Source organism: Ceratotherium simum, chromosome 19 (genome assembly GCF_057802395.1).
Source record: "Ceratotherium simum simum isolate JZ-2026a chromosome 19, ASM5780239v1, whole genome shotgun sequence".
Classification (NCBI taxonomy): domain Eukaryota; kingdom Metazoa; phylum Chordata; class Mammalia; order Perissodactyla; family Rhinocerotidae; genus Ceratotherium; species Ceratotherium simum.
In genome coordinates, this window is record NC_141918.1 from 14,234,139 (window position 1) to 14,259,694 (window position 25,556).

General features: G+C 42.8%; 2 protein-coding genes across 3 annotated transcripts in view; both read right to left on the reverse strand.

Moving 5' to 3' along the window:
• Positions 1 to 278: 278 nt before the first annotated feature.
• On the reverse strand, positions 279 to 5,951 carry LYRM2 (LYR motif containing 2). Its single transcript, XM_004422123.3, has 3 exons — positions 5,786 to 5,951; positions 4,977 to 5,117; positions 279 to 3,795 (listed from the first exon to the last, which is right to left on the reverse strand). Exons 1-3 carry the CDS (start codon positions 5,828 to 5,830, stop codon positions 3,715 to 3,717), a joined length of 267 nt encoding a protein of 88 aa, XP_004422180.1. The 5' UTR covers positions 5,831 to 5,951; the 3' UTR covers positions 279 to 3,714.
• A 3,273-nt stretch (positions 5,952 to 9,224) lies between these two features.
• Positions 9,225 to 25,556, reverse strand: part of MDN1 (midasin AAA ATPase 1) — a 164,736-nt gene continuing 148,404 nt past the window's right edge. For both annotated transcript variants that reach the window (XM_014781110.2, XM_087443881.1), the window contains 14 exons: positions 24,315 to 24,640; positions 23,873 to 24,043; positions 22,668 to 22,769; positions 21,668 to 21,869; positions 20,300 to 20,470; positions 19,029 to 19,198; positions 17,921 to 18,010; positions 16,881 to 16,996; positions 16,073 to 16,247; positions 14,250 to 14,323; positions 14,032 to 14,146; positions 13,125 to 13,188; positions 11,568 to 11,710; positions 9,225 to 10,736 (listed from right to left, as the gene is read on the reverse strand). In XM_014781110.2, coding sequence (XP_014636596.1) covers positions 10,548 to 10,736; positions 11,568 to 11,710; positions 13,125 to 13,188; positions 14,032 to 14,146; positions 14,250 to 14,323; positions 16,073 to 16,247; positions 16,881 to 16,996; positions 17,921 to 18,010; positions 19,029 to 19,198; positions 20,300 to 20,470; positions 21,668 to 21,869; positions 22,668 to 22,769; positions 23,873 to 24,043; positions 24,315 to 24,640 — 2,108 coding nt within the window. In that variant the 3' untranslated portion in view covers positions 9,225 to 10,547. The remainder of the gene's footprint in view (positions 10,737 to 11,567; positions 11,711 to 13,124; positions 13,189 to 14,031; positions 14,147 to 14,249; positions 14,324 to 16,072; positions 16,248 to 16,880; positions 16,997 to 17,920; positions 18,011 to 19,028; positions 19,199 to 20,299; positions 20,471 to 21,667; positions 21,870 to 22,667; positions 22,770 to 23,872; positions 24,044 to 24,314; positions 24,641 to 25,556) is intronic.

The window sequence follows — 25,556 nt, forward strand, 5'->3', positions numbered from 1 at the left end:
AAAAAATGAATGTAAATACTTTGTTTAGCTTGCATTTTCATTTGTGTAGCTGACCAAATTTTATGGTTTCTGAAAGAGCGCCTTCACCTGGCCACACTTCACCTTGTTTCGATAAAAGTGTAACTTAGAGTAAATACATCTGCTTTAAAGTAGAGATCAGGTGCACGGCATAAAAAAATAAAAAAAAAAAACACTAACATGGAAATATTTCTCAGTGCAAGCTTAAACAAATGTTTTGCTGTAACTGTTGACCTTTTTGGAAAATACTGTGCAAAGGAGACGGACAAAACATCATTTGTAATTGTATGCAGGCCAAGATAACATTTTTTGACTAACAAATTGTTCCTAAAAGCTAAATACATTTCTTCTTGTGATATACAAGTCAATAAATCAAATAAGACTTAAGACAAACCAGTTTTAAAAAATGACCTTTTTGGAATACCTCTTATGAATAAGAAAAAAACATTAAAAATACCTTTTAAGTTGTCATTTTCTTTAATGGGAACTATTCTTTTCCTGTAATATTAAATCAAATATGACTATAAATAGAATTAAATCCATAAGATAGCATAGCAAAGCACTTTTTTAATAAAAAATAGAGTGGGTAAAAAGTGATTTATTCTTCTTAGTAACAAAAATAGTAAATTTAATTTAATCCTAATACAATTTCTCAGATGTCTGACTTGAAGGAAATAGCCTGTGGTGACTTCTGGTTTGGCACAGAGTGACAATTTGCTTTTGATCCTGTTTGGACCTTATTCTACATAATGCCAGTTTTTTTCAAGGTAGATGTGACTGCTTAATTGTTTTTTTCTAGCATTTTCCTTACTTATTCCACAAAAGACAGAGATAATTTAGGTAAGCGTGGGTCTGTGCCTCTCAGCCTTTCCTGAGTGTCTGCTGGTATGACTACAATAAATATGTTCTGCTTTCCTCAAATAATCAAGTTATCTATTCTGTCTCTGCAGGCACATCCACAGTAATGCCTATGCCATGAATTTAAAACTTCTGACCGACGGCACATTTAAGAGGAAATGACATAGGGGCAGTCAACATGTTAAATAGTAGCCTTAGCCACTTATCCTATGCTCGTAAGCTTTTGTATTAAAAAATTTTTTTAATATAAAAAGATTAATTTATTGTAGTTCAAATACATAAACCAAACATTCAAACATCTTAAAATTAAACTTTAAGAACAAAACTTTAATGTTCAAACGTGAATATAGTATCATTTGCAGGGAACACCCAGAAAAGTAATTTGTTGTTTAATGCAGAATACTGATAAAAAGATGATGAATAAAATGTGTTTCACTAGTGGGTCTATTCTGGCCGACATCTTAATGACCATGGTCCATGTGTGAGAAGAAACTGCTAAATAAATCTTAGGCTAAACAACAGCCTTGGCCTATATTCAGAGGGGCTCATCAAAGCAGTGACTTGTGATAAGTGAATAAACTCTTTAGAGATGAAGGGAAAAGCTTGTCCATTATAATCATCTTAACCCCTGGAAGATGAAAATTCAATTTTCAGTGTTTTACCCACTTTTATAAAACAAAATAACAAAAACCCCAAGTTAGGTTTTCCTGGAGTCTGGTTTCTGCATCTCAAACCCAACTGAACTTGCAAACTAAAACCACAAATGCTCTGTTTTCCACGTACACCACTGCTAGAAAGAACGTCACAAAGTCACTGCTGTCCACACCTCATAAAAGGATGGGTTTTAGCTTCAAGATTTTAGATTTACTAGAGACAGCGTATACTTGAGTAGATATGTCAATCATGCTACACAAAGAAGTGTTCTGTTTAGAAACTGTTCATAAATGCTGCTTCTGTTCATCAGATGGCTTTGCAACAGGTTGACTAATGTATATCTATATAAAAATCTGAAAATTGGCTCACGCAAGCATTTTGAATTAGTACACTACCCTGCGGAAGAGCATTCAGAATTATTCTGTCTTGTGGGCTCTGAGGCTGTGGGAGGTGGGGTGGACCCTGGCAATGCAGATCATCGACATATGCCACCATCAGCTTATGCCCCTCCTCTGGCACACAGCTGAGTACTACATACCGTTTATCATGATGCAGAATTTTTTCTACATCTTCCAGGTGCTGTTCAGATTCTCGGTAATTGTTAGATCTGTTCTGTAGATCAAGAGAGGCCTTCAGTCTGCAGGCCTGCCAATCCCAGCCTCTTCCACAGCTGTCACTCGCACTAAATTTACTGTTATACATCTGGTCTCTTGCAAAAATGTCCTGAAGTCAACTTGTGTCTCCGATGCATTCTTCAAACTCTTTGTTTTTTCCTCTCACTGGAGGAGAACATAATGCACTGAGATCACCCTTATTGATGTATTTTACTTCCTTCTACGTGGATGTTCAGGTAATTGCATTAGTTTTATCCAGAAGTTGCCTCTTTTTGGTAAGTGCCTCAATGTGTTCATTAAGCTTCTCTTTCTCCTCTCTTTCCAACAAAGATCTAGATTCCCAGTCTTCGGAAAGTCCTCTGAGTGTCAGATTATGACATGCCTGAAGAATATACCTCAACAACCCTGAGGGGAAATGCAGAAGGATTTTTCAAGAAAGTTCCAGGGTATCTCCTGAGGTCAGTATATGTCTAATCCTACATCTCATACTGTTTTTTAAAATAGCTTTATTGGCTTATACAACATTATATGTTAATTATATCTCAATTAAAAAAAATCAGAAAAAGAAACTCTGCATTATTGAGATATAATTCACATACCCTATGTGTAAAATGTACGATTCAATGGATTTTAGTATATTCACAGAGTTGTGCAAGCAACACCACAATCTAACTTTAGAACATTTTCATCACTCAGAAAAGAAACCCCATATCCATTCACAATTACTCTCCATGCCATCCACAGCCCTAGGCAACCACTAATCTTTCTGCCTATTGTAGACATTTCATATAAATGGAATCATACAATATATGATCTTTTGTGACAGGTTTCAAGGTTCATCCATGTGTAGCATTTATTAGTATTTCATTCCTTTTTATTGCTAAATAATATTCTATTGTATGGATATACCACATTTTATTTAACCATTTATCAGTTAATGGGCATTTGGATTGTTTCTACTTTTTGGCTATTATGAATAATGCTGCTATGAACATTCGTGTACAAGTTTTTTATAGACATATGTTTTCAGTTCTCTTGGTTATAAACCTAGGAGCAGGATTGCTCAATCAAATGTTAACTATGTTTAACCTTTTGAGCAACTGACAGTCTGTTTTCTCAAGTGGCTGCACCATTTTCTATTCCCATCAGCAATGTATGAGAGTTCCAATTTCTCTACATCTTCACCAACATTTATCTCCCTTTTTAATGGCAGCCATTCTAGTGGATGTGAAGTAGTATCTCATGGTGGTTTTCATTTGCATTTCCCTGAGTAAAGGTGTTGAGCATCTTTTTATGTGCTAATTGACCATCTGTTGTACTGATTTTTCTTCTTAAAAAAACTGCTGAAATATCCAGAAACATTTTCAAAATACACAGTATGTTTTTCAGTGCTAAGCAATTGTTCTGATGCTCATTTCTTTGCTCTCTCTGATATGCCATGCTCCATGTTCTGATCTGCCCCAGCACTGTACGGAGAAACAGTTTGACTTGGCTTTGGGCTGCCCATTGTTGAGCCTAAGCTCAACAAAACACATGAAGACTCTGGAAATCTTTCCAAATAATGCTATAGTTAAGATTTGGCTAAAGCAAGTGTTTTTTCTAACTCCTTGAGCTGCATATTGCCTTGAGTAATCATCATCCGGATTGTATCCTGTAGGAGAAAGTGAAATCTGGTCAGTGTTTCACCTGGTTAAACAAGGTGCAGCTCTATCATTCTATTTGTTAGTCAAGAACCAATAGAAGGTCCCCCCGCTATCTGAAAGTTCACTTTATGCCACATCGCCTTTATGAAAGACCTACATTAGTAACTGTTTTTGCTAACTGAAAGAAATCCAAAGAGGATTTTAGCTTTTACGAAAAAGATGAAAAGCAAAAATAGTGTTCGGCATTTGTTTTGCAGTGAGCTGCTATAGAGGCTAAGCAGTCAAGCACACTGTCTCCACATCAGCCACAACAGATGATGAACCCCTACCTTTGACACTGAGGCAGGCACACACAGAAGGTGTAGACATTAGTGCCCTGCCTGCCCTGATGGATTCAGACAATGAGGAGATGTTAATAGATGACCCTCTTCCTCTCTCTCCTTCACCCCAGTCTCCTGTACCTCCCACCACCCCACCTCCAACGACTCAGCCTAACACTCCGCATCACCACCACCACCTCTCAGCATTCCACTGTGCTTGCTGTCTTCCCGATTCTGCTGAGTGAAACTACAATGTACATACATTATTTCTACTTTATATAGGCTATGTATTTATCGTATCATTCCTGCTTTTACTATATGTTAGCATTATTTTCGTTTTTATGTGTTATTAGGAATGAGTTGGTGGGTTTTTTTGGGTCTGGGAATGCTCAAAAATATTTCCCATATAAATTAGGGGTAATTGCTTCTTTGCTTTATGCCATTTCGGCTTACAAAAGGCTTCACAGGAATGCTCTACTTTCGGATAGTGGAGGAAACTTGTACTGATAATTGGAACTGCTGCATATTAGGAAAGCCAAAAGCTGACAATTAGGGGTGCACAGCATCTGGCGTGCCTTCATACATCCCAATCATCATACTTCCCAACCCATCATGCTGTAACATAATCTTGTCGTGTGTGTACACATGGTTTAACAGAAGAGTCAGCCTATGCTACTGCAGAGTGTAGAAACAGCAAAGATTATAAAATTTAAAATATCATTTGAGTGGAAAATCGGTAACATTAAGAGCAATGATCGAGATACACCATCTCAGTGACATTTATATTCCAAGATGTCTACCAAACTTTTTAAAAAATTCACCAATCAGTACAAAAGGATCAGGGCCTGTCGTCACCATGATCCCCTCACCTCTTCGGTGGCACTCTTGTTTCTTTTGAATTCTTCTCTTGCCCAGTCCTTCAGGTATTGGCGATCAGAATCATTTGGAACTTGCCGGATTGCTTGCAAAATCCTTCTGTAGAGAAGGAGAACTTGTTGCCTTCTCATGAACTGTGCCGGGGAGGAGAAATGGCAATTACACCTGCACAGCTGACTGCCCCGAGGGCTCTGCTCCAGCAAACCGAACTGTCCATGACTTCCCTTTGGTCCTCAATTTTGAAAAGGGCAAAGAAAAACACTTTTTTCTTTTAAGCAAAGGGCAAGAAGTTTATCTGGGCTGTTTGCCTACTCCCTTCTCAAACCTAAGAACCCTTAAAATCCGCTGACGACCGGGCAGAAAAAGGGCTACAGTCTCCTAGACGCTGTAACTATAGTAACACTTTCTCTAAATTAACGCAGTTGTGAAAATTCTTTGGTATCTCATTTGCTCTTTACCATAGCTTAGTACAACAGGCAGAGCAGTCTTGACCACGGCCATCGTGCCGCTGACGCATCACGGCTGCAAGATATCAAGAGCCCGGCCGCCTCCCAAATCCGCGACTGGACGGCGGCTCCCAACCCCTGCTCGCCGCTTCCCGTCAGCCCCTGCGGCGGGAAGCACCGCCCCCCGGCCGAGGCCAATCACAGAGGGAGGGTGTGCAGGGTTGGCGTCTCCTTCCCCCTGGGGCTCGCCCCAGTCACCCCGAGACCCACCCCGTATACTGGGAGGAGGGAGAGATGGATAATTCAGTTCAAACCCCGGGAAGCTGCCCTAGAAGGCCGGCGAGAACAGCTGGTACCTGCTTTAGCGTTAGCGTCGCTGGGGGTAAGCGAGAAGTAGCCATGTCCTCCAGACAGCGCGGTCCGCTCGAGCCCCAGTGCGCAGGAGCGGAAGTGGGGGACCGACCAGGGGGCGGGGCGATCTCGGTTTCCTGGGAGACGGACTGCGGATTCCCGGCCTCGCGAGCGGGGCAGCCAGTCAGGACTGAAGCCGGAGGGTTTGAAACCAGTTGTGGGCTCCTAGGCTTCGGCAGCTTCGCTCGTCTTAGCCTGTTTTCTTGTCGGTGAAACGGGCTAACAGTTCTTGCGTCGCAGATTGTTTTGATAATGAAATAGGAGTGGTAAGGCAGCACAGTTCCTGGTACCTGGTTTCATTAAATGGAAGTTTCATTAAATGAAAGTTTTTTGAGGGTGACAGCAAAATTATGTTAGTGTATTCCTTATGAGGTGTTTAAATGTGTATAGTTAAAAGTACTAAAAACTTAAATGTTAACTTCTTTTAAAGTTTGCGTCCTGCTCTTTTCTGTCACAAGCATTTTCCCAGCGTGGTGTAGTCTTCATGATTGTCGTTAGTTACAAGGCTTTAAATGGCTGCCCCATTGTGGGTTTAAGAATTTAGTATCTAATGCAAAATACTAATATAAGGAGGAACTGAACATCCCTACGCCTTCAGCTGTGGTTGCCTCATAATTGTTTTACTCTCCCCACAACACACACCACACGCCCTGAGGTTGTGTTACTGTAAGTGGGGTAGTGAATCTTTGCTATATTCCTTTTCCAAACAGGATTGTTCTGAATTAAAATGCAGTCAAAAACGTTCATTCAGTTATCCATGTGCTGAGCATTTAGTTGATTGCCCCCTTGTTGGAATCCTTGGTGCTCTGGTTCCTAGGTGTTTTCTTCTGGCTGCGGACCCTCTTCTGACCTGTTTCCTCCTCTGTAAAGTGAAATAATAGCATCTACCTCAGAGTTGTTGCTGTTATATATAATGCACCGAGAACAGGACCTGGCACATTTAAGCACTCCAATGATTAGCTTTTTTTGAACATTACCAGGCATTCTGTGAGTGATGCTAACCCCCTGACCCCTTTTTTCGAGTTTTGTCTACTAATTAGCAATAGCAATTCATTGCTGTTTTCTTTAAATAGTGAAGTTAAATATCCCTTGCCACTTTTAGTTACTTATTTTGTGTACTGTCATGACTTTTGTCCATTTATGATTGAGACTTTTGTGTGTGTGTGTGAGGACTAGCCTTACGCTAACATCCGACGCCAATCCTCCCCTTTTTCCTTGAGGAAGACTGACCCTGGGCTAACATCCGACGCCAATCCTCCCCTTTTTCCTTGAGGAAGACTGGCCCTGGGCTAACATCTGTGCCCATCTTCTCTACTTTATACGGGACACCGCCACAGCATGGCTTGACAAGCGGTGCTGGTGTGCGCCTGGGATCCGAACCTGCAAACCCCAGGCTGCCAAAGGAGAGTTGCGCGCACCTAACCGCTACACCACCTGGCTGGCCCCTACTTTACTTTTTTATTGTCAATTTTTAAAATATTTATTCCATCTAGAATTTATTTTGGTTTATGGCGTGGTGTGGATGTAAGTTCTTTTCCAGCTGCTAATTTCAACATCATTTATTAAATAATTCATTCCTATTCCTGGGCTTTGTGATGCCCATATGGTAAATCCTTCTAGGATCTGAATAGTCTGTTCAGAATTATTTCATCTGGGACTAGTATCGTGTGTAATTTTTATGTTATGTTTTATTGTCTGGCAGGACTACTCCCCTGTGGTTTTTTGTAAGAATCTTCTATCATTAATGTTCTGTATCATTTCCCTCCAGATCATCTCAGGATCTTTATTAAAATTTTGATAGTGTTGAGTTTATAAATTAATATGTGTGAACAGATTTTTACACTATTTATTTCATCTTCCTGTCCAGAGTCACTCCTGCTAGACACTGGTAAACTGTCATGAGTCATATATGCTCCCTGTCCTCAGACTCAAGCTTTGGGCAGGAAGACATATAAGTCTAATGTAGTATTACAGATGATGTCAAGGGTTCTATCGTGGGAGCTCATTCTTCCTGGATGGCTTATCTGAGCCAGGTGCTTGTTAGAAAAGCAAAGTAGATAAGAGAATTCCAGACAAGTACACATGGAACGCTGGCAGATTCCAGGACCTCTGTGGTTTGCTGTGACCCAAATAGTGTCACGGGGATGCTGGGAGAGAAGGGACAGGAGAGTCAGGTCATGCTGAGAAGCATGAATAATACCCTTTTCAGCATAGGGACCTCTGAAGGAATTATAGAAAGAGCTCAGATTTTATGAGTAGGATGAAGTGAAGCAAGCAAAGTGATTTGTCTGGGATACCACTGAAGTAGTCCAGGCTACGGATTAAAAGAAAGAGCTGCAGGGGCCGGCCCGGTGGCGCAAGCGGTTAAGTGCGTGCGCTCCGCTGCGGCGGCCCGGGGTTCGCTGGTTCGGATCCCGACGCACTGCTTGGCAAGCCATGCTGTGGCGGCGTCCCATATAAAGTGGAGGAAGATGGGCACAGATGTTAGCTCAGGGCCGTCTTCCTCAGCAAAAAAGAGGAGGATTGGGGGATGTTAGCACAGGGCTGATCTCACAAAAAAAAAAAGAGCTGCAGTGCAGTCAGAGGCGAGCAGAAGGGAAGGCAGGATAGGGTAAAAGTCCAGAGCTTAGACCAGACAAGATTGGGGTTTGGATGGAGACAAGACAGGAAAGTAAGGCAGATACAAAGGTTGAGCTCCAAGTGAGAGAGCAAGCATATCCTGGATAACTCAGGCGTGTCATGCTGCTTACCTTGGGTCAGAGTCCACCTGACTCCCATCCCATCAGTTCCTGGTAGGTCTCCTGTGACTGCTCATATGCTTCCCAACCCTTTCCCCATCATAGCACAAGCTGAACATGGCACTCTTGGGTACCCGCTTACTGGAATTCCTACTGTCCCAGACCCTGAGTTATCCTGGGGCTAAGGGAATCAACATCTTGGCACTCCAGTTGGGAAGCTCCAGTTTAGATGGTCTTGTCAATTAAAGGCAGATATGACAGACCACATCACTGTCATATTGGTGTCTTTCCCTACCAGACCCAACCCTGCTGGAAGATTACACTTCCTGCTCCCCATAGAGGGCTTTAGCCAATGAAATGTGACTGGAAGAGACATCATTTTGGAGCAAAATCTTGATGAGCCCTTGTGTGTTTCCACCAACTCGCCCTTTTTCCTGTGCCAAGAGGCCAGCATGTTGCAGCTCACCCACCATGGACATGAACACAGGCGAGAAATAAACTTTTAGTGTAGTAAGCCACTGAAGTCATGGAGTCGTGTTAGCACAGTATGCACTAGTGACAGCTGGCTGATCCAGCACATGAGGTCATTCCCCACCATACCTTTTACACTCCTCTGTTGTATTCCATCAAGAATGGTCACAAATAATTACATCAACAATGGTAAATTTTTTTTAATAGTTTTCAGAATATAAGCTGCATAGCTTTTTAGAATAAAAAATAATGATGATATAACCTCAGGTACATGCTTTAGGATACTTGGTTAAACAAGCAATCTGTGTCTTTGATGACCACCTCAAAAGGGTGGCACACTTCACAGTGTAACTTGATAACACATGTGGAGATAGATGATTACATCATGGCATGTTGTCTACAAAAGAACATTCTGACAGTCAGAACTTAAATAGAACAAAGCACACAGTTTCAGGTATTCAAGCGCTGCTTTCTGGCCAAGTAAAAACTGCCTAAAAACCGTTGATGTATTTTGACTGGGAAAAAAAATAGATGTAGCTGCTTAGTTCCTCTGGACACAGCATTTCTTTCCCAGAATGAGACTGGCTCAGTCCAACTTGAAAGCAGCGTGAGGAATGATTCTTCCCCTTGACTGTTAAGAAAAAAATGGACTAAAGAAATAAATTACTACAACAACAGGGACTGTGGCACTGAGAGAATGAAATAAACAGGGAAAATCATCTTTCCATCATTGCATAGTCTCCCGAAGCAGCAAATGTGAAGGACACTGGAAAGCCACTTCATTTTTATACAGCACAAGGATCATTTTTGTGATCCCGTGATGTCTAGTGTCTGGTTGCTTTATGAAAACACACATACCACAAGCTTCCTACCCTTGAAGAGAAGGTAGTTCCCCTCACGTGAAGCGCAATAAAAAAAAACACACTCAGACACTCTAGAAAACTGCAGCTGTCTCAGGCACTTGACAGCTTTTGGGTACACACTGGGAGCTGGGCAAGGCAGAGCCTTAGAGCAGGGTCAAAGGGCAGCTCCCTCTAGTCCTTTGTCCAAAGGACTGGGGCAGTCCCATGCCCCTGGCAGCATCTCCAGGTCCAGGGTCCCTGTGAGGGAAAGCAGGCAGCTGGGCCCCAAGGGTGGGGTGCGGCCTCCTCTGAGGCCAAGGCTTCCAAGACAGGCCCGAGAGCAGCTCTCCCCCAGGTATGAGACCAGACACCCGCTGCTGCTGCACCTTTGCTGCCCCAGGTTTGTTACAGGAACTGTAGCCCAGGCAAAGAGGGAGCCTGAGAGCTTTCTTTAGGCTCTGAAATCATATTGTAAAATAAAATATACATTGCTATAGTTTTTTGTAGCTGAATTTTATAAATCAGATCTAAGATGAAAGAACGTATTTCAGAGCTGCGAGTTCAGAAACAGTTGTCCAAAAGGGAGCACCTGGGCAGAAGTGTGACACTCTGACCATGGTTTAAAGCCTCTCACTTTGGACTGTGTTCTTTCTGTTCTACGGGTGGTCAGAGGCCGTCACCAACTCAAACCACTGCCTGAGAGCATCGCTGAGCGTCTCGGGAAGTGCGTTCACATCGCGAAGAATGATATAGAATGGGAATGGGAACTCTTCCATGTAAGATCGGATTTCAGGCATCTCTCCAGGTCCTTTAAATATTGGTACTTTAATGTCCAAGATAGAATCCTGTCAACAGAAGACATTTTGACATTAAGAGAAAAACTAAATCAGTGTCCTTGGCTTACTCTTTGATGATCTCTTTTGCTGACAATTTTTAGGTCTCCTGTGTCTACTTCCTGCATATAAAACTCAGAACTCAATCATTGAGGAGGAGGCAGATCTTTTTCCGAGCACCCCTTCCAGAAGAATGGACACTGAAAGGGAGGGAAAGGGCAGACAAGAAAACCCAATTTCTCCACAGTGGTGTCTCCCTCTCTCTACCTGGAACATTTCACATTAAATCTTCAACTTGCTATCCAGGCCTTAAGGTGACCTGCAGAGACAGTGCTTCCCCTGCCACAGAACTGCCCTGTGGGCATCTCTCACTCAGCGACAGACACTTCCTGCTCTGAGGAGGGCACTGGTGAGATACAAGTAACTGGAAAGGGCTAGTCAGCATTTCCAGGTGGACAAGGCCCGTATCACAGCTGCAAGACCTGCACTGACGCTGTGCAGAGGGAAATGCTGACCCTCAGAGTAAGAGTTGGCAGAGGAAGCGGTTAAGAGGATGATCTCTGCAGTCAGTCTGAATCCTGGCTTCCCACTCATTACCTATAACCTCTCCGTGTTTCTGTCCTTCACCGTGTGAAGTGGGACTAGTGATCCCTACCTCACTGGGTTGTTGCGAAGTTAAATGTGAAAATACTTATGAAGTGCCTAGAACAGTGTCTGGACAGAACACCGTGAATGTTCGGAGTTCTGGGTATGACAGTGTGACCCGGGCCATATTTCAGATAGAACAGGTTGAAGGTAATCCCTCCTTTATCCCGAGAAAAGTGGCTTTTAGTAGTCACTCACTCGTGAATTGGGATTGTCCAACACAACAAAAATGACAAAGATGTTAGCATTCCGGGCAGCCTGAACTGCTGCCAGGACTCTGTCTTTGCCCTCAAGGAAAAGGCCGCGTCCATCGGAGACCACCAGGAGCAGTTGTGCAGTTTCTGTAGTAGAACATATAACAGGAGAGGAAGGAAGAGAACAGAACAAAATACATTTTTAACAACAATTTGAAACTGTATAAAGTACGACAAATTAGTGTAGGCTTGCTCTGTACTATTAAAACCAAACAGCTCTGAAACTGATGAATTCTAGGCACACGCAAAAGGGTCCTTGAGTCAGATCTATGATTTCAGATGCCTGAGTCAGCGACAAGGCTGCGCAATGACATATGTAGCTTCTTTCAATAGAATAACTTCCCCGTAGTGCTCCAGAGAATGTCACACATAGATCCACTTCATTGTAGAGCAACATTTATGAGAATTAAAACACATGTTTATGGCTATAAAGTATAAAAATAGCAGTACCGAGTAGGCCATTAGAGGAAAGAGCCCAAATCAGAAAAATTCAGTCATGGTATATCTCCTTCAGGTTTTTGCCAATTTCTTGTACCTAATTTCTGTATATTTTTTTCTTCAAATTGACTCAGTTAAACAAAAACTTAAGTAGAAGAGACCAGGGCCGGCCCCATGGCTTAGCGGTTAAGTGTGCGCACTCTGCTGCTGGCGGCCCGGGTTCAGATGCCGGGAGCGCACCGACGTACCGCTTCTCCGGCCATGCTGAGGCCGCGTCCCACATACAGCAACTAGAAGGACGTGCAGCTATGACATACAACTATCTACTGGGGCTTTGGGGAAAAATAAAAATAAAAATAAATAAATAAATAAATGTTACCTCTTCGGGGGGGAAAAAAAAAAAAGAAGAGACCAGTAAAATAAACAGTGAATAAAATTTTTTTAAAATTTTAGCTATAGAATGTTTCTGGTAAAAGACTGCAGTGCCTGAGGGGGGGCTGTCTTTCTCTGTCAAGGAAGGTTAGCAAGCGTTGAGAGATGTGATGACTTGCTTCAAACAGGAAATTTCTCCATGATACAATCAGGATTGAGAGATTTTGGAAAGAGCTAGAAAAGAATTGGTGTGTTTCAAGCCCCAAATCAATCCTGGTTGGATTAGCTGGTTTCTGAATTATGTCATCCTCCGCTTTCCTCTGTTACTGAAATATTACAGAACGTTCTTTATACTGAATTCCACATACTTTGCTCCTTTCTTTCACAACTCTGAACTCAATCTAGCAAGGAAATATATACTAGTTAATTACAAACCAGTTAATTAGTGTATAATTCCTCCATTGATTATAAGCCTCATGAGTATGGGTTCAATAACAATGAATGAATGAATAAATTAATGAATAAAAAATTCCATAAATGCTTACTACCTCTCCATCTCCTATTTATGTCTCCTCCTATACAGCATATACTTTAAAAGATGGTGATGGGTATAGCGGGATGAAGCAAGCAACTTGCCAATACAGAGAACAGAAAAGTATTTTGTTGATAAAGAGGGAAGAATGCAGCTTACCTGGACTGACGTTTTGTGAGAGCTGCCGAGCGGCTGCAAACATGTTGGCTACAGACTCTAGAAACTAAACCAGAACCAGAACGAGACGATTAGAAAACTATTTATTAAATTCTCTTCCCATTGTCATAGAGACTGAAATTACTTCTGACATTTCAGTGATTATCAGATAACCATCTCAGATCTACAGGCAATCAAACTGTCCCTTCCAGACACCTGTAGGTGAAGGACCAATAATCCTTGCATTGCTTGGCATTTACCTTTGGGTGCTGGCATTCTCAAGACAGACAAGACATGTGTCTCTGACATACACTCCAAAGGAAAAGAAATACTTCCCCTAGGGGATAAGAAGTCAATAACTCCCCAAAATGAACCAAAGAGCTGTCTTCTTTCAAGAAAAGAAAATAACTGAGCAAAAATAGAAAGCAAAAACCCACAAAATGTCCAGTGCAACATAAAGGAGGCTAAATTAGGGCAGGAATGAAGAGGACAGAATTATCCCATGCAGTGTTTTGAACTTATGTCATCCTGAGCAAGTCACTGGCTTTATTTTCCATCATTTCTTCTCTAGGCTAAATGGGGGAGAGAAATCGGCCTTGAGCCACCTGATAAGGGCACTGGGAGATGGTTTATTTTTGCAAGACCTCTCAGAAAAATAGGGAGCCAGAAAATCAATGATGTAAAGTCAAACGATCTTTGAGGAACTAAGAAAGAGGTCACACCCTATTTACTAAGGGATGCCAAGGAAGTTTCTATTCCAGTGGTACATAGGCTGAGGTTTAGGATTATTCTATATTGTAAATTTTACCTATCCTAATACGGTATTGGAGAGGAGGGAGTTTTAAAAATTGTCTCCCCTACACCAGCTTAAGAATAACTGTGCAGAAGACATCTGATGTCATCAGCATACCTGAGCAATCTTGGTTTTCTTTTGTTGAAATTTGCAGAGCCGCAGAATCTGGGACCCCGAGTAATCACTGAACTGTTCATGGAATGGGTGTAATAGCTTTACGGACTCTCCAAAACTTGGGGGAGAAAAACCAAATACAATAGGAGTTATTTTTTGTTGTGCGATCAAAATAACAAAGGGAGGTTGGTTTTCCCAGTGGGATTAAAAGGCACCCTTACCTGCACACTGCAATCTGACCTACTTCCAGGAGGGTTAGAGCATTTCCAATCACAGCCAAAGATTCAAATGCAAGCTGTGTAATAGAAAGTTAACGGTTGAAGGAATCAGAATATCCTCTACCCAGTGCCTCTCAACCTCTTTTATACCAAGATTCCTACAGAAACTGCTATTTTTGTCTGGCAAATAAGGAACATCAATATGACACTCTACAACCAGCTCGGAGGCTTTGGCAGCCTTAGGCCTTGCCTAAAACCACAAGTCCTGAAACCCAAAATCCATTACGCTGGTAGGCAAGGTCTGCTCTAGACAAGGTCTGCTCTAGACATCACCCAATAAAAGTGATCTTGAGAAACTTGGTCCATAAATTTTTAAAAGTTTTTTTTTTTTTTTTGACTACATAAAAAGTAATCTCTTATGGGTAAAAAATTTTAAAAACCAATTTATTCTCAATGACTATGCTTAAATGACAGCATAGATAGTTTTAGGATTTAAATTCAATTAAAAAGAAGATGATGGGGGCCGGCCTGGTGGTGCAGTGGTTAAATGCCTGCGCTCCGCTTCAGCGGCCCAGGATTCACAGGTTCAGATCCTGGGCATGCACCGATGCACTGTTTGTCAAATCATACTGTGGCTGCGTCCCATATAAAATAGAGACAGGTGGGCAAGGATGTTAGCCCAGGGCCAATTTTCCTCAGCAAAGAGAGGAGGATCAGCACTGGATGTTACCTCAGGGCTGATCTTCCTCACAAAAAAAAAAAAAAAAATGATGACGATGATACTTGTAGCAACTAACATCTACTGAACACATACCAAGTGCTGGGCATTAAACTGAGCGCTCAACATACATTATTTCATTTTATTTCATTTAAGTTTCACAACAACTCTGAGTATGAGGTAAGTATTGTTATAATCCTCAATTTCAGAAGATGAAACTGACACTTAAGTAAATAAATTTCCTAAAGTCATGTGGTAGTAAGTGGGGAGCTGGAATCTGAACCCAGCATATGCACAGATTTTAGGTTGCTCACTGGCTTGCAGTGGATAACAGCATCACTGCAAAAAACAACACACACCCTCAGTGTCCATGATGGGGGTATCACAAGCAGTTCTATTCAGGCTCCTAAGCCTTGTTAATACTGACAGAACTCTAACTCTAGATAATTTCAGACTTAAAAAAATCTATACTGAACACATTTTTTTAAAAATCAAAGATATTCTGATATTATGTTGTGTGTGGTCTTAAAGAATAGTTTAGGGGGCTGGCCCGGTAGCATAGTGGTTGGGTTAGCGCGTTTCGCTTCGGCAGCCCAGGGTTCACGGGTTCGAATCCCAGGCACGGACCTACACACTACTCATCAAGCCATGCTGTGGAGGCATCCCACATACAAAATGGAGGAAGATGGGCACAGACGTTAGCTCAGGGCTGATCTTACTCAGCAAAAAACAGGAAGATTGGCAAGGGATGTTAGCTCAGGACTGATCTTCCTCACCAAAAAAAGAAAAAAAAGAATAGTTTAATAGTACACTGCATTTTTGTGGAAAATAAACATTGTCAGAGTTACTTAATCTGCAGCTAGACAATAGCATAGCAAGGCTAAGAAACAAAACAATTTAAAAGACCTACAACAGTAAGGGACCAAAATATTTGAGACATCCTGAAATTGCCCTTTTGAACTCTTTAAATTTTAGGTCTTCTCAAATATGGTATCACATTCTCAGAACAGAGTAATTGGTATTTCAAAGTAATTTTTGTCTGGTGGCCTGTGGGACATAGTTTGGTGTTAATTTCTCATCAAACTACCACTACACTTCTCTTCCTTACCTGTTTGGTATGGTTGTCAACCATGCTAGAAGAGTCATCGATAGCCAAACAAATCTGATACTGGCGTTTACTGGGCTTGGTCCTTCGAAGCCAAATCTTGTCTTTCCGAAACTGACTAGCAATGTATGGAATGACCTTCCGCATATTCAGCCGCTTCCCAGTTCGATAGTCTCCTCTATTAAATTTACCCAAATGGGGCAAAGATTAGTTAACAACTGCTCATCCCTTTTTTTATAATTGAGAAATTTTTTAAAGGAGAAAATCACATTAATAATACCGTATAACCAATAATACCAAATAACCAGTAACTTGGTACAATGAAGTGTTACTGCTAATTGAGAATTAAGTGCCAGGATCTTCTTGATCAGCAGCCAGAAAAACTGGATATGTATGTGGCAATAATAATTAGGTCCTTCCAGAAAAGCTAAGACACATCTTTAAAATTAGAAAAAAATGTTTGCACTGAATATTAACTCTTGGAGTCTCTTTTCTGTTCTAAAACTATGATTTTGGACACATTTTTGAAAAGATCTAGGTGAGTAACACTTGCAGCAAGTGAGTAAGGTGAGCGGCACATACACCCGAAGGCTCAGCCAATTTTCCCATCAGATATTAGTGAAACAAAGAAACTGCACAGTTATTGATAACTTCCTTGCTAGTAGAGATAACAACATGAAAAAGGATAAGGAACACCCTGCTGGTGCCTGTGCAGCATAAATGGCAAGTGGTTAGGTGCTGAGCTCAACAGAAAAGGCAACAATGCCATCTTTTTAGGGCACTGTAAGTGCATCCAAGGGAGAAGACTTACTTCAGTTTGGCTGCCTGGGTGGGCTCTAATATGAGACGAAGCTGTTCACACAACTGTTGTGAAAGAGGCGCAGTTAAGACCAGGTAATTCTGCCACATGTCAGCTGCAGCCTTCTCCTGTGACAACAACATATAAGTTACCCTTTGGTTGTCAGGGCCAACCGAAGTCATTACAGCAAGATGAAGGCTTGAAACCAAGTAGTAGAAAATGACTTGCGTGAATTTGCTCGACAGACACTCTTTAAAGCCTCTCTCAGCAAGGTGCCATCTAATTCACTTGATTAAAAATGTTTCCCTTTCCACCAAAACTACAACCCACAGTTCCAAGTGAGAAAGAATGAAACAAGGCAGTAAAATATTAGAATTCATGACCAAAAATGCCTTATTCATATCACCTACAAAGAGTATAACCTGTACCCTTCATGTGGGGAGGGAACTGTCAATGGGTAATTTTGGTGCCAGCAGATCCAGCCACTTAATCGTGGGCTCTCAGGGTCATGTTTCAAAAGCAGAAGTGGCAAGTGAGTACAAATCTCTCAAGTAACACACTCAACAGCGTGCTTACTTCCTGGACACAAAGCTCCATGATTTTTCTGCCAACTACAACAGAGCACTCAACACACATATGTGGTGGGAACGATGATAACAGATATAAAATAAAAAGATATATATATAGTAAATGAAACTTCTGGTTAATCTATGCTGCCATGTTTAGTCAGCCAGCAAAATTCCAGGTGGCCTGTTCTGAGGATGACACAGTATACTTTTGCCCCATTTTTAAATTTCTGTCATCCATTAGAGAGTGAGCAAGAGAAGTTAAAGAAACTAAACACATCAGCTTCTCTCGGCTTTAATTAAGCTACAGATGTAGTGGCAAAGTAGGCAGAAAGCAATGGATAGATTTAGGCTTCAGGATTGTAATTGTATTCTCCATATACTCGGCCCCTTTTACAAAGGTAATTAGAGCTAAGAACTTATTAAGTTTGCTGTTATCTTAAAAAACAAAAGTCAAGATATTTCACGAAAAGACCCATGACTTACTTCTTCTGGGTTTCCAGATTCGTGTGGCTGCCACATTTCCAGCTGTCTCTCCAGCTCCTGTCTCAGCTCACTGACATCTTTTAAAAGGGGCTAAGAAGAAAAAGCCACAGATGAGATGCAGCCCTGGTTGGAACCACCAACTCATTATTGCCAGCTGCCTTCTTCCCTGCAGTATGAACTCCAAGCACATACCCCTGAGATGCAAAACTTAAGCAACTTGAATGGCACAATAAAGACAATCATTCTTCAGTTTCCCACTTTGTAGAGACAAGATGGGTAAAGGAAATTTTAACACTTATAAATCCATCCCAGAAAAACAAAAATAAAATACCCATGAGGATATCAATAATGAAAATTTTTTTTGATTAATCTAGACTGCCATTAAATGATAAGGGAAACAACTCAGTTAATCCACTCTTCTCAAATGCAGGCATTAAACCAAACATTATGGCATTAAACATCATAAACTGTTACATGTCCTACAGGCTCCTCACACAAGCATGGTGGATGTGAGAAGAGTAGATTTGAGAGCCAGAGGCCCGAGGACCAGACCCACCATCGCAGCCAGGTCAGGGCACAGACCACGCACTGTGAGCCTGAGATTAACTGCTAGAACAGTGTTATCTGCTTAGAGAACACCTGTCATACCAGCAGCGTTCCTTAAAACTTTGTTAAGGACATGATACCCCAAAATAACCAGATGCTCCATACAGTTCTAAAGACAAAGATTTAAAAGCAATTTACAGGGCCGGCCCCGTGGCTTAGAGGTTAAGTGTGTGCGCTCCGCTACTGGCGGCCCGGGTTCGGATCCCGGGCACGCACCGACACACCGCTTCACTGGCCATGCTGAGGCCACGTCCCACATACAGCAACTAGAAGGATGTGCAGCTATGACATACAACTATCTACTGGGGCTTTGGGGAAAAAAAAAAAAAAGGAGGAGGATTGGCAATAGATGTTAGCTCAGAGCCGGTCTTCCTCAGCAAAAAGAGGAGGATTAGAACAGATGTTAGCTCAGGGCTGATCTTCCTCACACACACACAAAAAAAGCAATTTACAATTACATTTTATCAACTTATTAAAGCAGTAATTTGTGCACACTTAGTACCGGGAAAATCGTGTCCACAAGGAACTGATGGGCTGTATGAATGGTCGAATCTCGGCTTCTCTCTGGTTTCTCATTCTCTGTCTCCTTGCGGGATTTGTCTGTCCTGGGATCTTGGTCTTCCTCTGTTTTAACAGTTTGGGTCTCTATCTCCATCTCCATCTCATCAAAGCCTATTTTCATACAAGGACATAGTTTTACTTACCATAATAGTAACATAAAGACAGCCTTCCTGGTTGCCTGTCAATCCTACCAATTACTCAAACGTCACTCATTCACTCCCCAGCACCTGTCCACATGCTGCTTCCACATGTTCTTTCTCTTTGAGACAGCAGTTGCCAAATCTTACTCCCCCAACAGCCCCCCATACTGTTGGTGGCGGCTGTCCTAGGGAGGGGGGAGAAGGGGATACTCTAGTTTACCCAGACAAGCCTTGGAGAACTGTGTGATTCTTTAAACTATGTGCCTGTAGAACTTTGATAAAAATAAAAACTAAAGTAAATAAAATCACAGTTCTATTTTATAGATGAGGAAACTGAGGCAAAGAAAAGATGAATAATTTGCCTCAACCTGCAAAGTGAGTAAGAGGCAAAGCCTGGATTTGAATCTAGGAAAGTCTAATCCCAGGGCTGTGCCTTCCTCATTGTCATGTAATGGCTAGGCAGTCACCAGCTAACACCCCTGAGAGTACAGGAAGGAAGCAAAAGAAAAAGCTTTTGAATTTGGCAAGTTCTTTTGAATTTGCACTTATTCTACTGCTGGTGAAGTTAATTTTTAATGTGTTGAATACATGTCTTTTTTTAATAGAAACTGCCTAATAATAGCACTTGTCAACTATGAAATGGAACTGTATATAAGAAGTTTTATTATTTTCTCACATACATTTTTCCCCATTCTATTATTTAAATATTTTACTGCATTTTATGCTATTTTTATTTATTTTCATATAATTGAGAACATTTCTCTAATAGTCAAGAATATATCTTCTTGTCACAACTGGAATAAGTGTACTATTCTGTTTTCTTCTACATAGTTAAAAAGGACTGATGGGATTTTGTCTGAAACTCAAGTTTCAGAAGTCCCTTTGAAGGATAGTGTCATACTCCTCCATCTTTCTACTCCCAAATGGAAAACAGTGAAATTATTACAGGCAAATGAATATTTAAGCCATGGGTTAGGATGTGGGAAGAACAGATCAGACTAGACTGCAGTAAAGAAAAGTGACTTCCCTAAGCCAGAGAGCTTAGGAGGGATTCATTCTCTGTAGGACTCACCGGGGCTTGCCCTGGTCCCCGACTTGACCTCCTCTGGCTTCAGCTGCTCCGGGTCTCCTGCTGTGAGCTCTTCCTGCTCCTCCAAGTCCATGAAGACATCCTCTGTCTCTTCCTCTTCCTGATCCTTGCTGGAGTCTTTTGCAAATTGTTGCTGCTCCTTGCTGGCCACATCTGCCAACAAAGCGCACACACACATAGAAAGCCTCGGTCTTTGCAGAACAAAGTAATCATGTGTGGGTGTGCTTTCTGTACTTTCTAGCTTCCAAGATTCTACTAATGCCAGTTCTGCCACTGACCAACTATGGGGCTTGAACACAGTGCTTGGCTTGTCTGTGCCCAAGATGTCCTACTGGTGTAACTGCCTATTCTCTACCCGCCACAGAAGCTACAAGGACATAGTGTAACTATACACGTGGCCACAGAAGTAGGATGTTTAGCTGAGTTTTTACTGCTATGACAGAGAGTGAACAGGAATAAACAGGCTGGACACATGACTCAGAGCAGCTAATGGAATTATCCCCCATTACCAAGCCATGGGTGGAGAAACTATAGTGATTAAGAGCGTAACACAGGGCGTGGGAAGCCCAGCATCGTGATCTTGGACAAATTCTTAAAATTCTTTAGCCTCAGTGTGCTCATCTATAAAATGGAGCTATCCTAGCTCCTAAGATTATTGCAGGAATTCCATGATCATGCAACAAAGGCTCAGAACAGTGTTTGGCACAAAGTCAAAGCTCAATACAGGGTAGCTATTATTATTACTGCTTTATTTTTCTAAAAAGTGGGGACAGGGAGAAAAAAAAGTAATCCATGGCAGGGCAATCATTTTTGTACCACTCATAGACAGATATTAGATATTATCAACACTAGTTTATATATTAGGAATGAAACATTGAAAAGTCACCAAGAGAACTAGAAGGAGAGACTGACCAGAAACTGATTGCTCCCTTCTTATACTGAGATTTTTTTTTCTCCTCTTTTCACTTATGGGGAAACCACATATTTCAAGTTCACAACTCCTGCCATTGCAGGGAGCAACCTCAAGGTGACTATAAAGAAATGTCCAGTACTAAGAAACTCTGAGATCAGTGCTAGGTTTGGATGTGGCCACCCATTAATCAAGGATATTTAAACGGTTTACACTAGACCTGAAACCCTGAGCATTTGCACTTGGCTATGGATACCTTTATACCAAAAACAAATTGTGTTTCTGCACAGTTCTTATTAGAGAGAAAATAATTTTTAAAAAGCCATTTCCCCAACCTCCTAAGACGACTTTGTAGTAACACCCGGCGGGCACACAGCCATACAGCATAAGCTCTCACAGAGAGCTCAGTGAGCAAAGGAGAAGCCTTCCGTGCTCCATACCATAGGTCTGTGCATCATAAGGGTCGCTGCCTTGTTTAATGTGCTCAAATGCTTCTGCGTCCTCTGCCTGGGCCTGGGGCTGGGCTGGCCCCTGCTCGGTGTGGCTGTCTATATCCACAGTCCTCAGTCGCTTATGCACATGCTCACTGTGATCACCCATGGAGCGTTCATTGTCAGCCTGTCCAGGTTTCCTTTTAAAACTCTGGGGAAATATAAGGAAATTCATTAGAGCCTTGTCTGTACCCTCGAAAAGACTGAAAATAACCATAATATCCATCCATAGGGGCTGGTTAAGTAAATGAGGGATAGCCACACAAGAATGGAATTCAATGCAGCTGTTAAAAAGAATGGGCAGATCTCTACATACATATATAGAACAATCTCTATGATACACTTTTATATCTGAAATAAAGGCAAGGAAGCAAAGAAACACACTCTCACATACATAGGTACATCCATCCATCCATCCACCCATCCATATGTTACATATGCGGAAAATATCTCTGAAAGACAACAAAACTGGTAGCACCAATTTGCTCTGGGGATGGTCCCTTGGGGGGCTTAAAGACAGGAATAGGATGGAAGCTTTTTAGGGGACTGGTTTTTATATACTAATTTTGTATCATGTACATTAATTACACCCCAGTAAAAAAACCTAATTTTTATAATGCAAAAGAGTACGGACAGTGAAAAATAATAAGACTAGTTGGTGCTGGGCAGCAGCACACAACACCTGGCTCTTAGGTTCCATAATAAGAACAGGTGTGTTTGTGTGTGCGCGTGCGCATGCGCGCGCCCTTCCCCCACCCACCCGCGGGGAAGAAGCCCCAGGTTCCACTAGGAAAGCCCCACTGTCCTGGACTGCTCAGCCCAAGGTTGCCATCGTGTCTGATGGGACAGCAAAGGCTGGGAATGTGGCTTTTTTATTTAGCCACTATGTTTAGAGCATTTTTTTTTATATGCAGCCTTCACGTAAGTTTAGTTGATGGGCAATAGAGACCTGTGTGTTTTTCCTGGTCTGTTTCTGGGAAGCAAGCCGGGCAATGAAGTTGGATTCATGGCCTTCTGCCTGGTTTGCATCTGCAGCTCCACTCCCGTGTTCCTAGGAAATCCAAGCCATAAAAGAATGAGTGAGGATGGAGGAAGCTATACAAGCACCTAGTTACTGCACTGCATTGTGCACAACTTCTCTCATCATGATTCTCATCTCAGAGTCATATAATCGCACCTGCCTGCCTGTCTGCTCTGGACCTCACCCATGACTAAGGCCTGGCCTGTGGGCACAAACAGGAGCCTCTAGACCCAGATCTGTTATCCTCCTGGGTAACTTTGCTCTGCAAGGCTGATCAGTTCCTTGTTTACAAGAGTGTAAGGCTTACTTGGAAGGCAGGACAGAACTTGATTGGAAACCAGGCTTCATCATCAACCAGCTGTGTACCCTTGAGATTGTCATTTAACTTTACTGAGGCTTATTCAACTCAAATATAAAATGGAGAAAATAAGAACAATAATATCAACCATCTTATAGGGCTACTGTGAAGACTTGATGAAGTAACGAAAATGCTTAGCACCTAGTAGGTGCTCAACGAATAGGGTGGAGAGGGTATAAGAAGTATAAGCAGTTGTTACTATTGGTGAGAAAACTGGGGCTCAAAGAGGCTACAGGAGTTAGTTGTCCAGTCACCACTGTGGGCAGCAGGTCCTCTCACTTTCTGTGCTCTTTCCACAGCATGCCAGTGGCCCAAACTGTGGCCATACACAGAACACACCACCCCGGGTGAAGGAATGAAGATATGCTTTGCTTTTTAAATTAAAATGTTTACAAGCCTGGTGAACAGCAAGGAAAAAGGAAGCACTGTTGGAGGCATATTACTGCATGAAGTCTAAATTCAACCTTTCTTTCCTCGGAAGCTTTCTAACAATAACACAAACCTAATTCTCCCATGGAGAACTACAGTGTAATAACTTTTTCTCATTAAGCACATCACTTAAATACTGTGTGTAGCAAATATTCTGGGGTTTGTTCTGGGAGGCATATGAAAATAGGCATACAATCATTTTCTCAAAGAATGGGACAAGATCTTCCAGATGTCAACAACAAAAACACATCACACATAAACCAGCTACTCCAAATCAAAGGTGATTTCAGGCAGAGAGAAGATGCCCTCCTAGAGGCAGCTGGTGGAGGCCACGAGGGCCCATTACCTCCTTCCCCTGCTCCTTCTCAGGCGCGACCCCGGCCAGCTCCACAGCCTGTGTGCTCTGCATGCTCTCCAGCCCTGTCTGCCCGCAGGAGTCGTGCTCTTTCCTCTCTGTAGCCTCTGGCACCTCCTCCTCTGTGTCAGAGTTGTCTCCTTCTTCTTCTTTTTCCTGCATCTGCAGGGAAAATCAAACACAACAGTAAATGCTCTGGGGGAAGAACATGAGGTGGGGGGCTCTACAGCAAGAAGGCACCCCACTCGTCACCGAGGGGAGTCTGCAGGAAGGGGATCAGCCAAAGAGGGTTTTAAACAGAAACTTAAAGCTGCTTGGCAGGCTACCTGGCGATAGAGAAGTATCCTAAAAGGGATTCTAATGCGATTAAGGTAATTTCTCCTCCTTATTATTATTACTTTTAATGTAAGACAAGCCAGACACCCCACAATACCTGGGGCTGGAGACCTTGGTCCACAGGGCCGCCATCCTCTGTACTTTCCTCACTGGCTTCCTTGTCCTTGTCCTCCAGAGACTGCTGCTCCTCCCCTGAGTTTTCTTCAGGATGTTCAGTATCTTTGTCTTGGTCATCAGCTCCTGTGTCCATCTCTTCCTCCCCCTCCCCCTTGTCATCGTCATCTTCACTGGGGCCTTCCTCAGGCTCACAGTGACCCTGACCTTCACTCTGGTCAGCCTCAGTCTCTTCATTTATTTCCTCAGCTTCAGGACCTGCTTCTTCAGTATCCACTGGTTTTTCTTTAATTTCCAAAGGATTCTCTTCTGGATAGATACAACAAAAACCAGGAACACAGAATTTAAAAAATCAACAAGAAAGGGTGACATCAGAATCATGGCGGAGTGAGCTTCCCACATTGAACTCTCCCCTTCTAAGACACAACAAAAAGGACATTCATATTCCAACAGAAGCTATTCACACAACACAGGGGACGTCTGAGGCACCCAGGCAGCCATACACCATATTCCAACAGAAGCTATTCACACAACACAGGGGACGTCTGAGGCACCCAGGCAGCCGTACACCCGAGGACTGAGATGATGGAATCACCAGAGTAAGTGCAAGGAGGTAAGAGGAGCTCCCTTCCTTCCCCAAGGACTGTGACCCACAGACTGAGACCGAGAGGCTCTCAGAGGAGGGATGGGGTGGTGCGCCACGTGAAAAATGGCACTCTCCAAGACACCTCACAGCCCGAGGGGATCCCCCTATGGTGGGAGCAGAACTGTTGTGAGGGTAGTTTTGGCAAGCTAGGCCCTCAGGAGAGCAGAGAGTGACAGTGAGGCGAGAAACCTCTGAGATCAGGGAGGCAAAAGTAAGCGCCCCTCCCCCACCCGGCCCGCCGGACTGGTGCTTCAGCACAGTCGTGCTTCAGCTCAGCCCCGCCCCTAGAGGCAGCGGCCCCCAGGCGCCTGGCCAGACCAACAGTGGGGCGAGCTTGCACCACCGCACCAGAGGCAGCGGCGGCAGCTTAGTCCCCACCACGCCACAGCCCCAGCTGCTCAAGCTGGACCAAGCCACAGCCCCAGCTTCCCTGGATCCACCGTGCCATGGCCCCAGCTCTTTCAGCTGGAATGTGCCCCGCCCCCAGCTCCTTTGGATTGACTGTCCCCCCTCCCCCTGGCTCCAGCTGCTTTGGCTTGGCCTGTGCGCAGGCTCTAGCTGATTTGGCACCAGCAACTT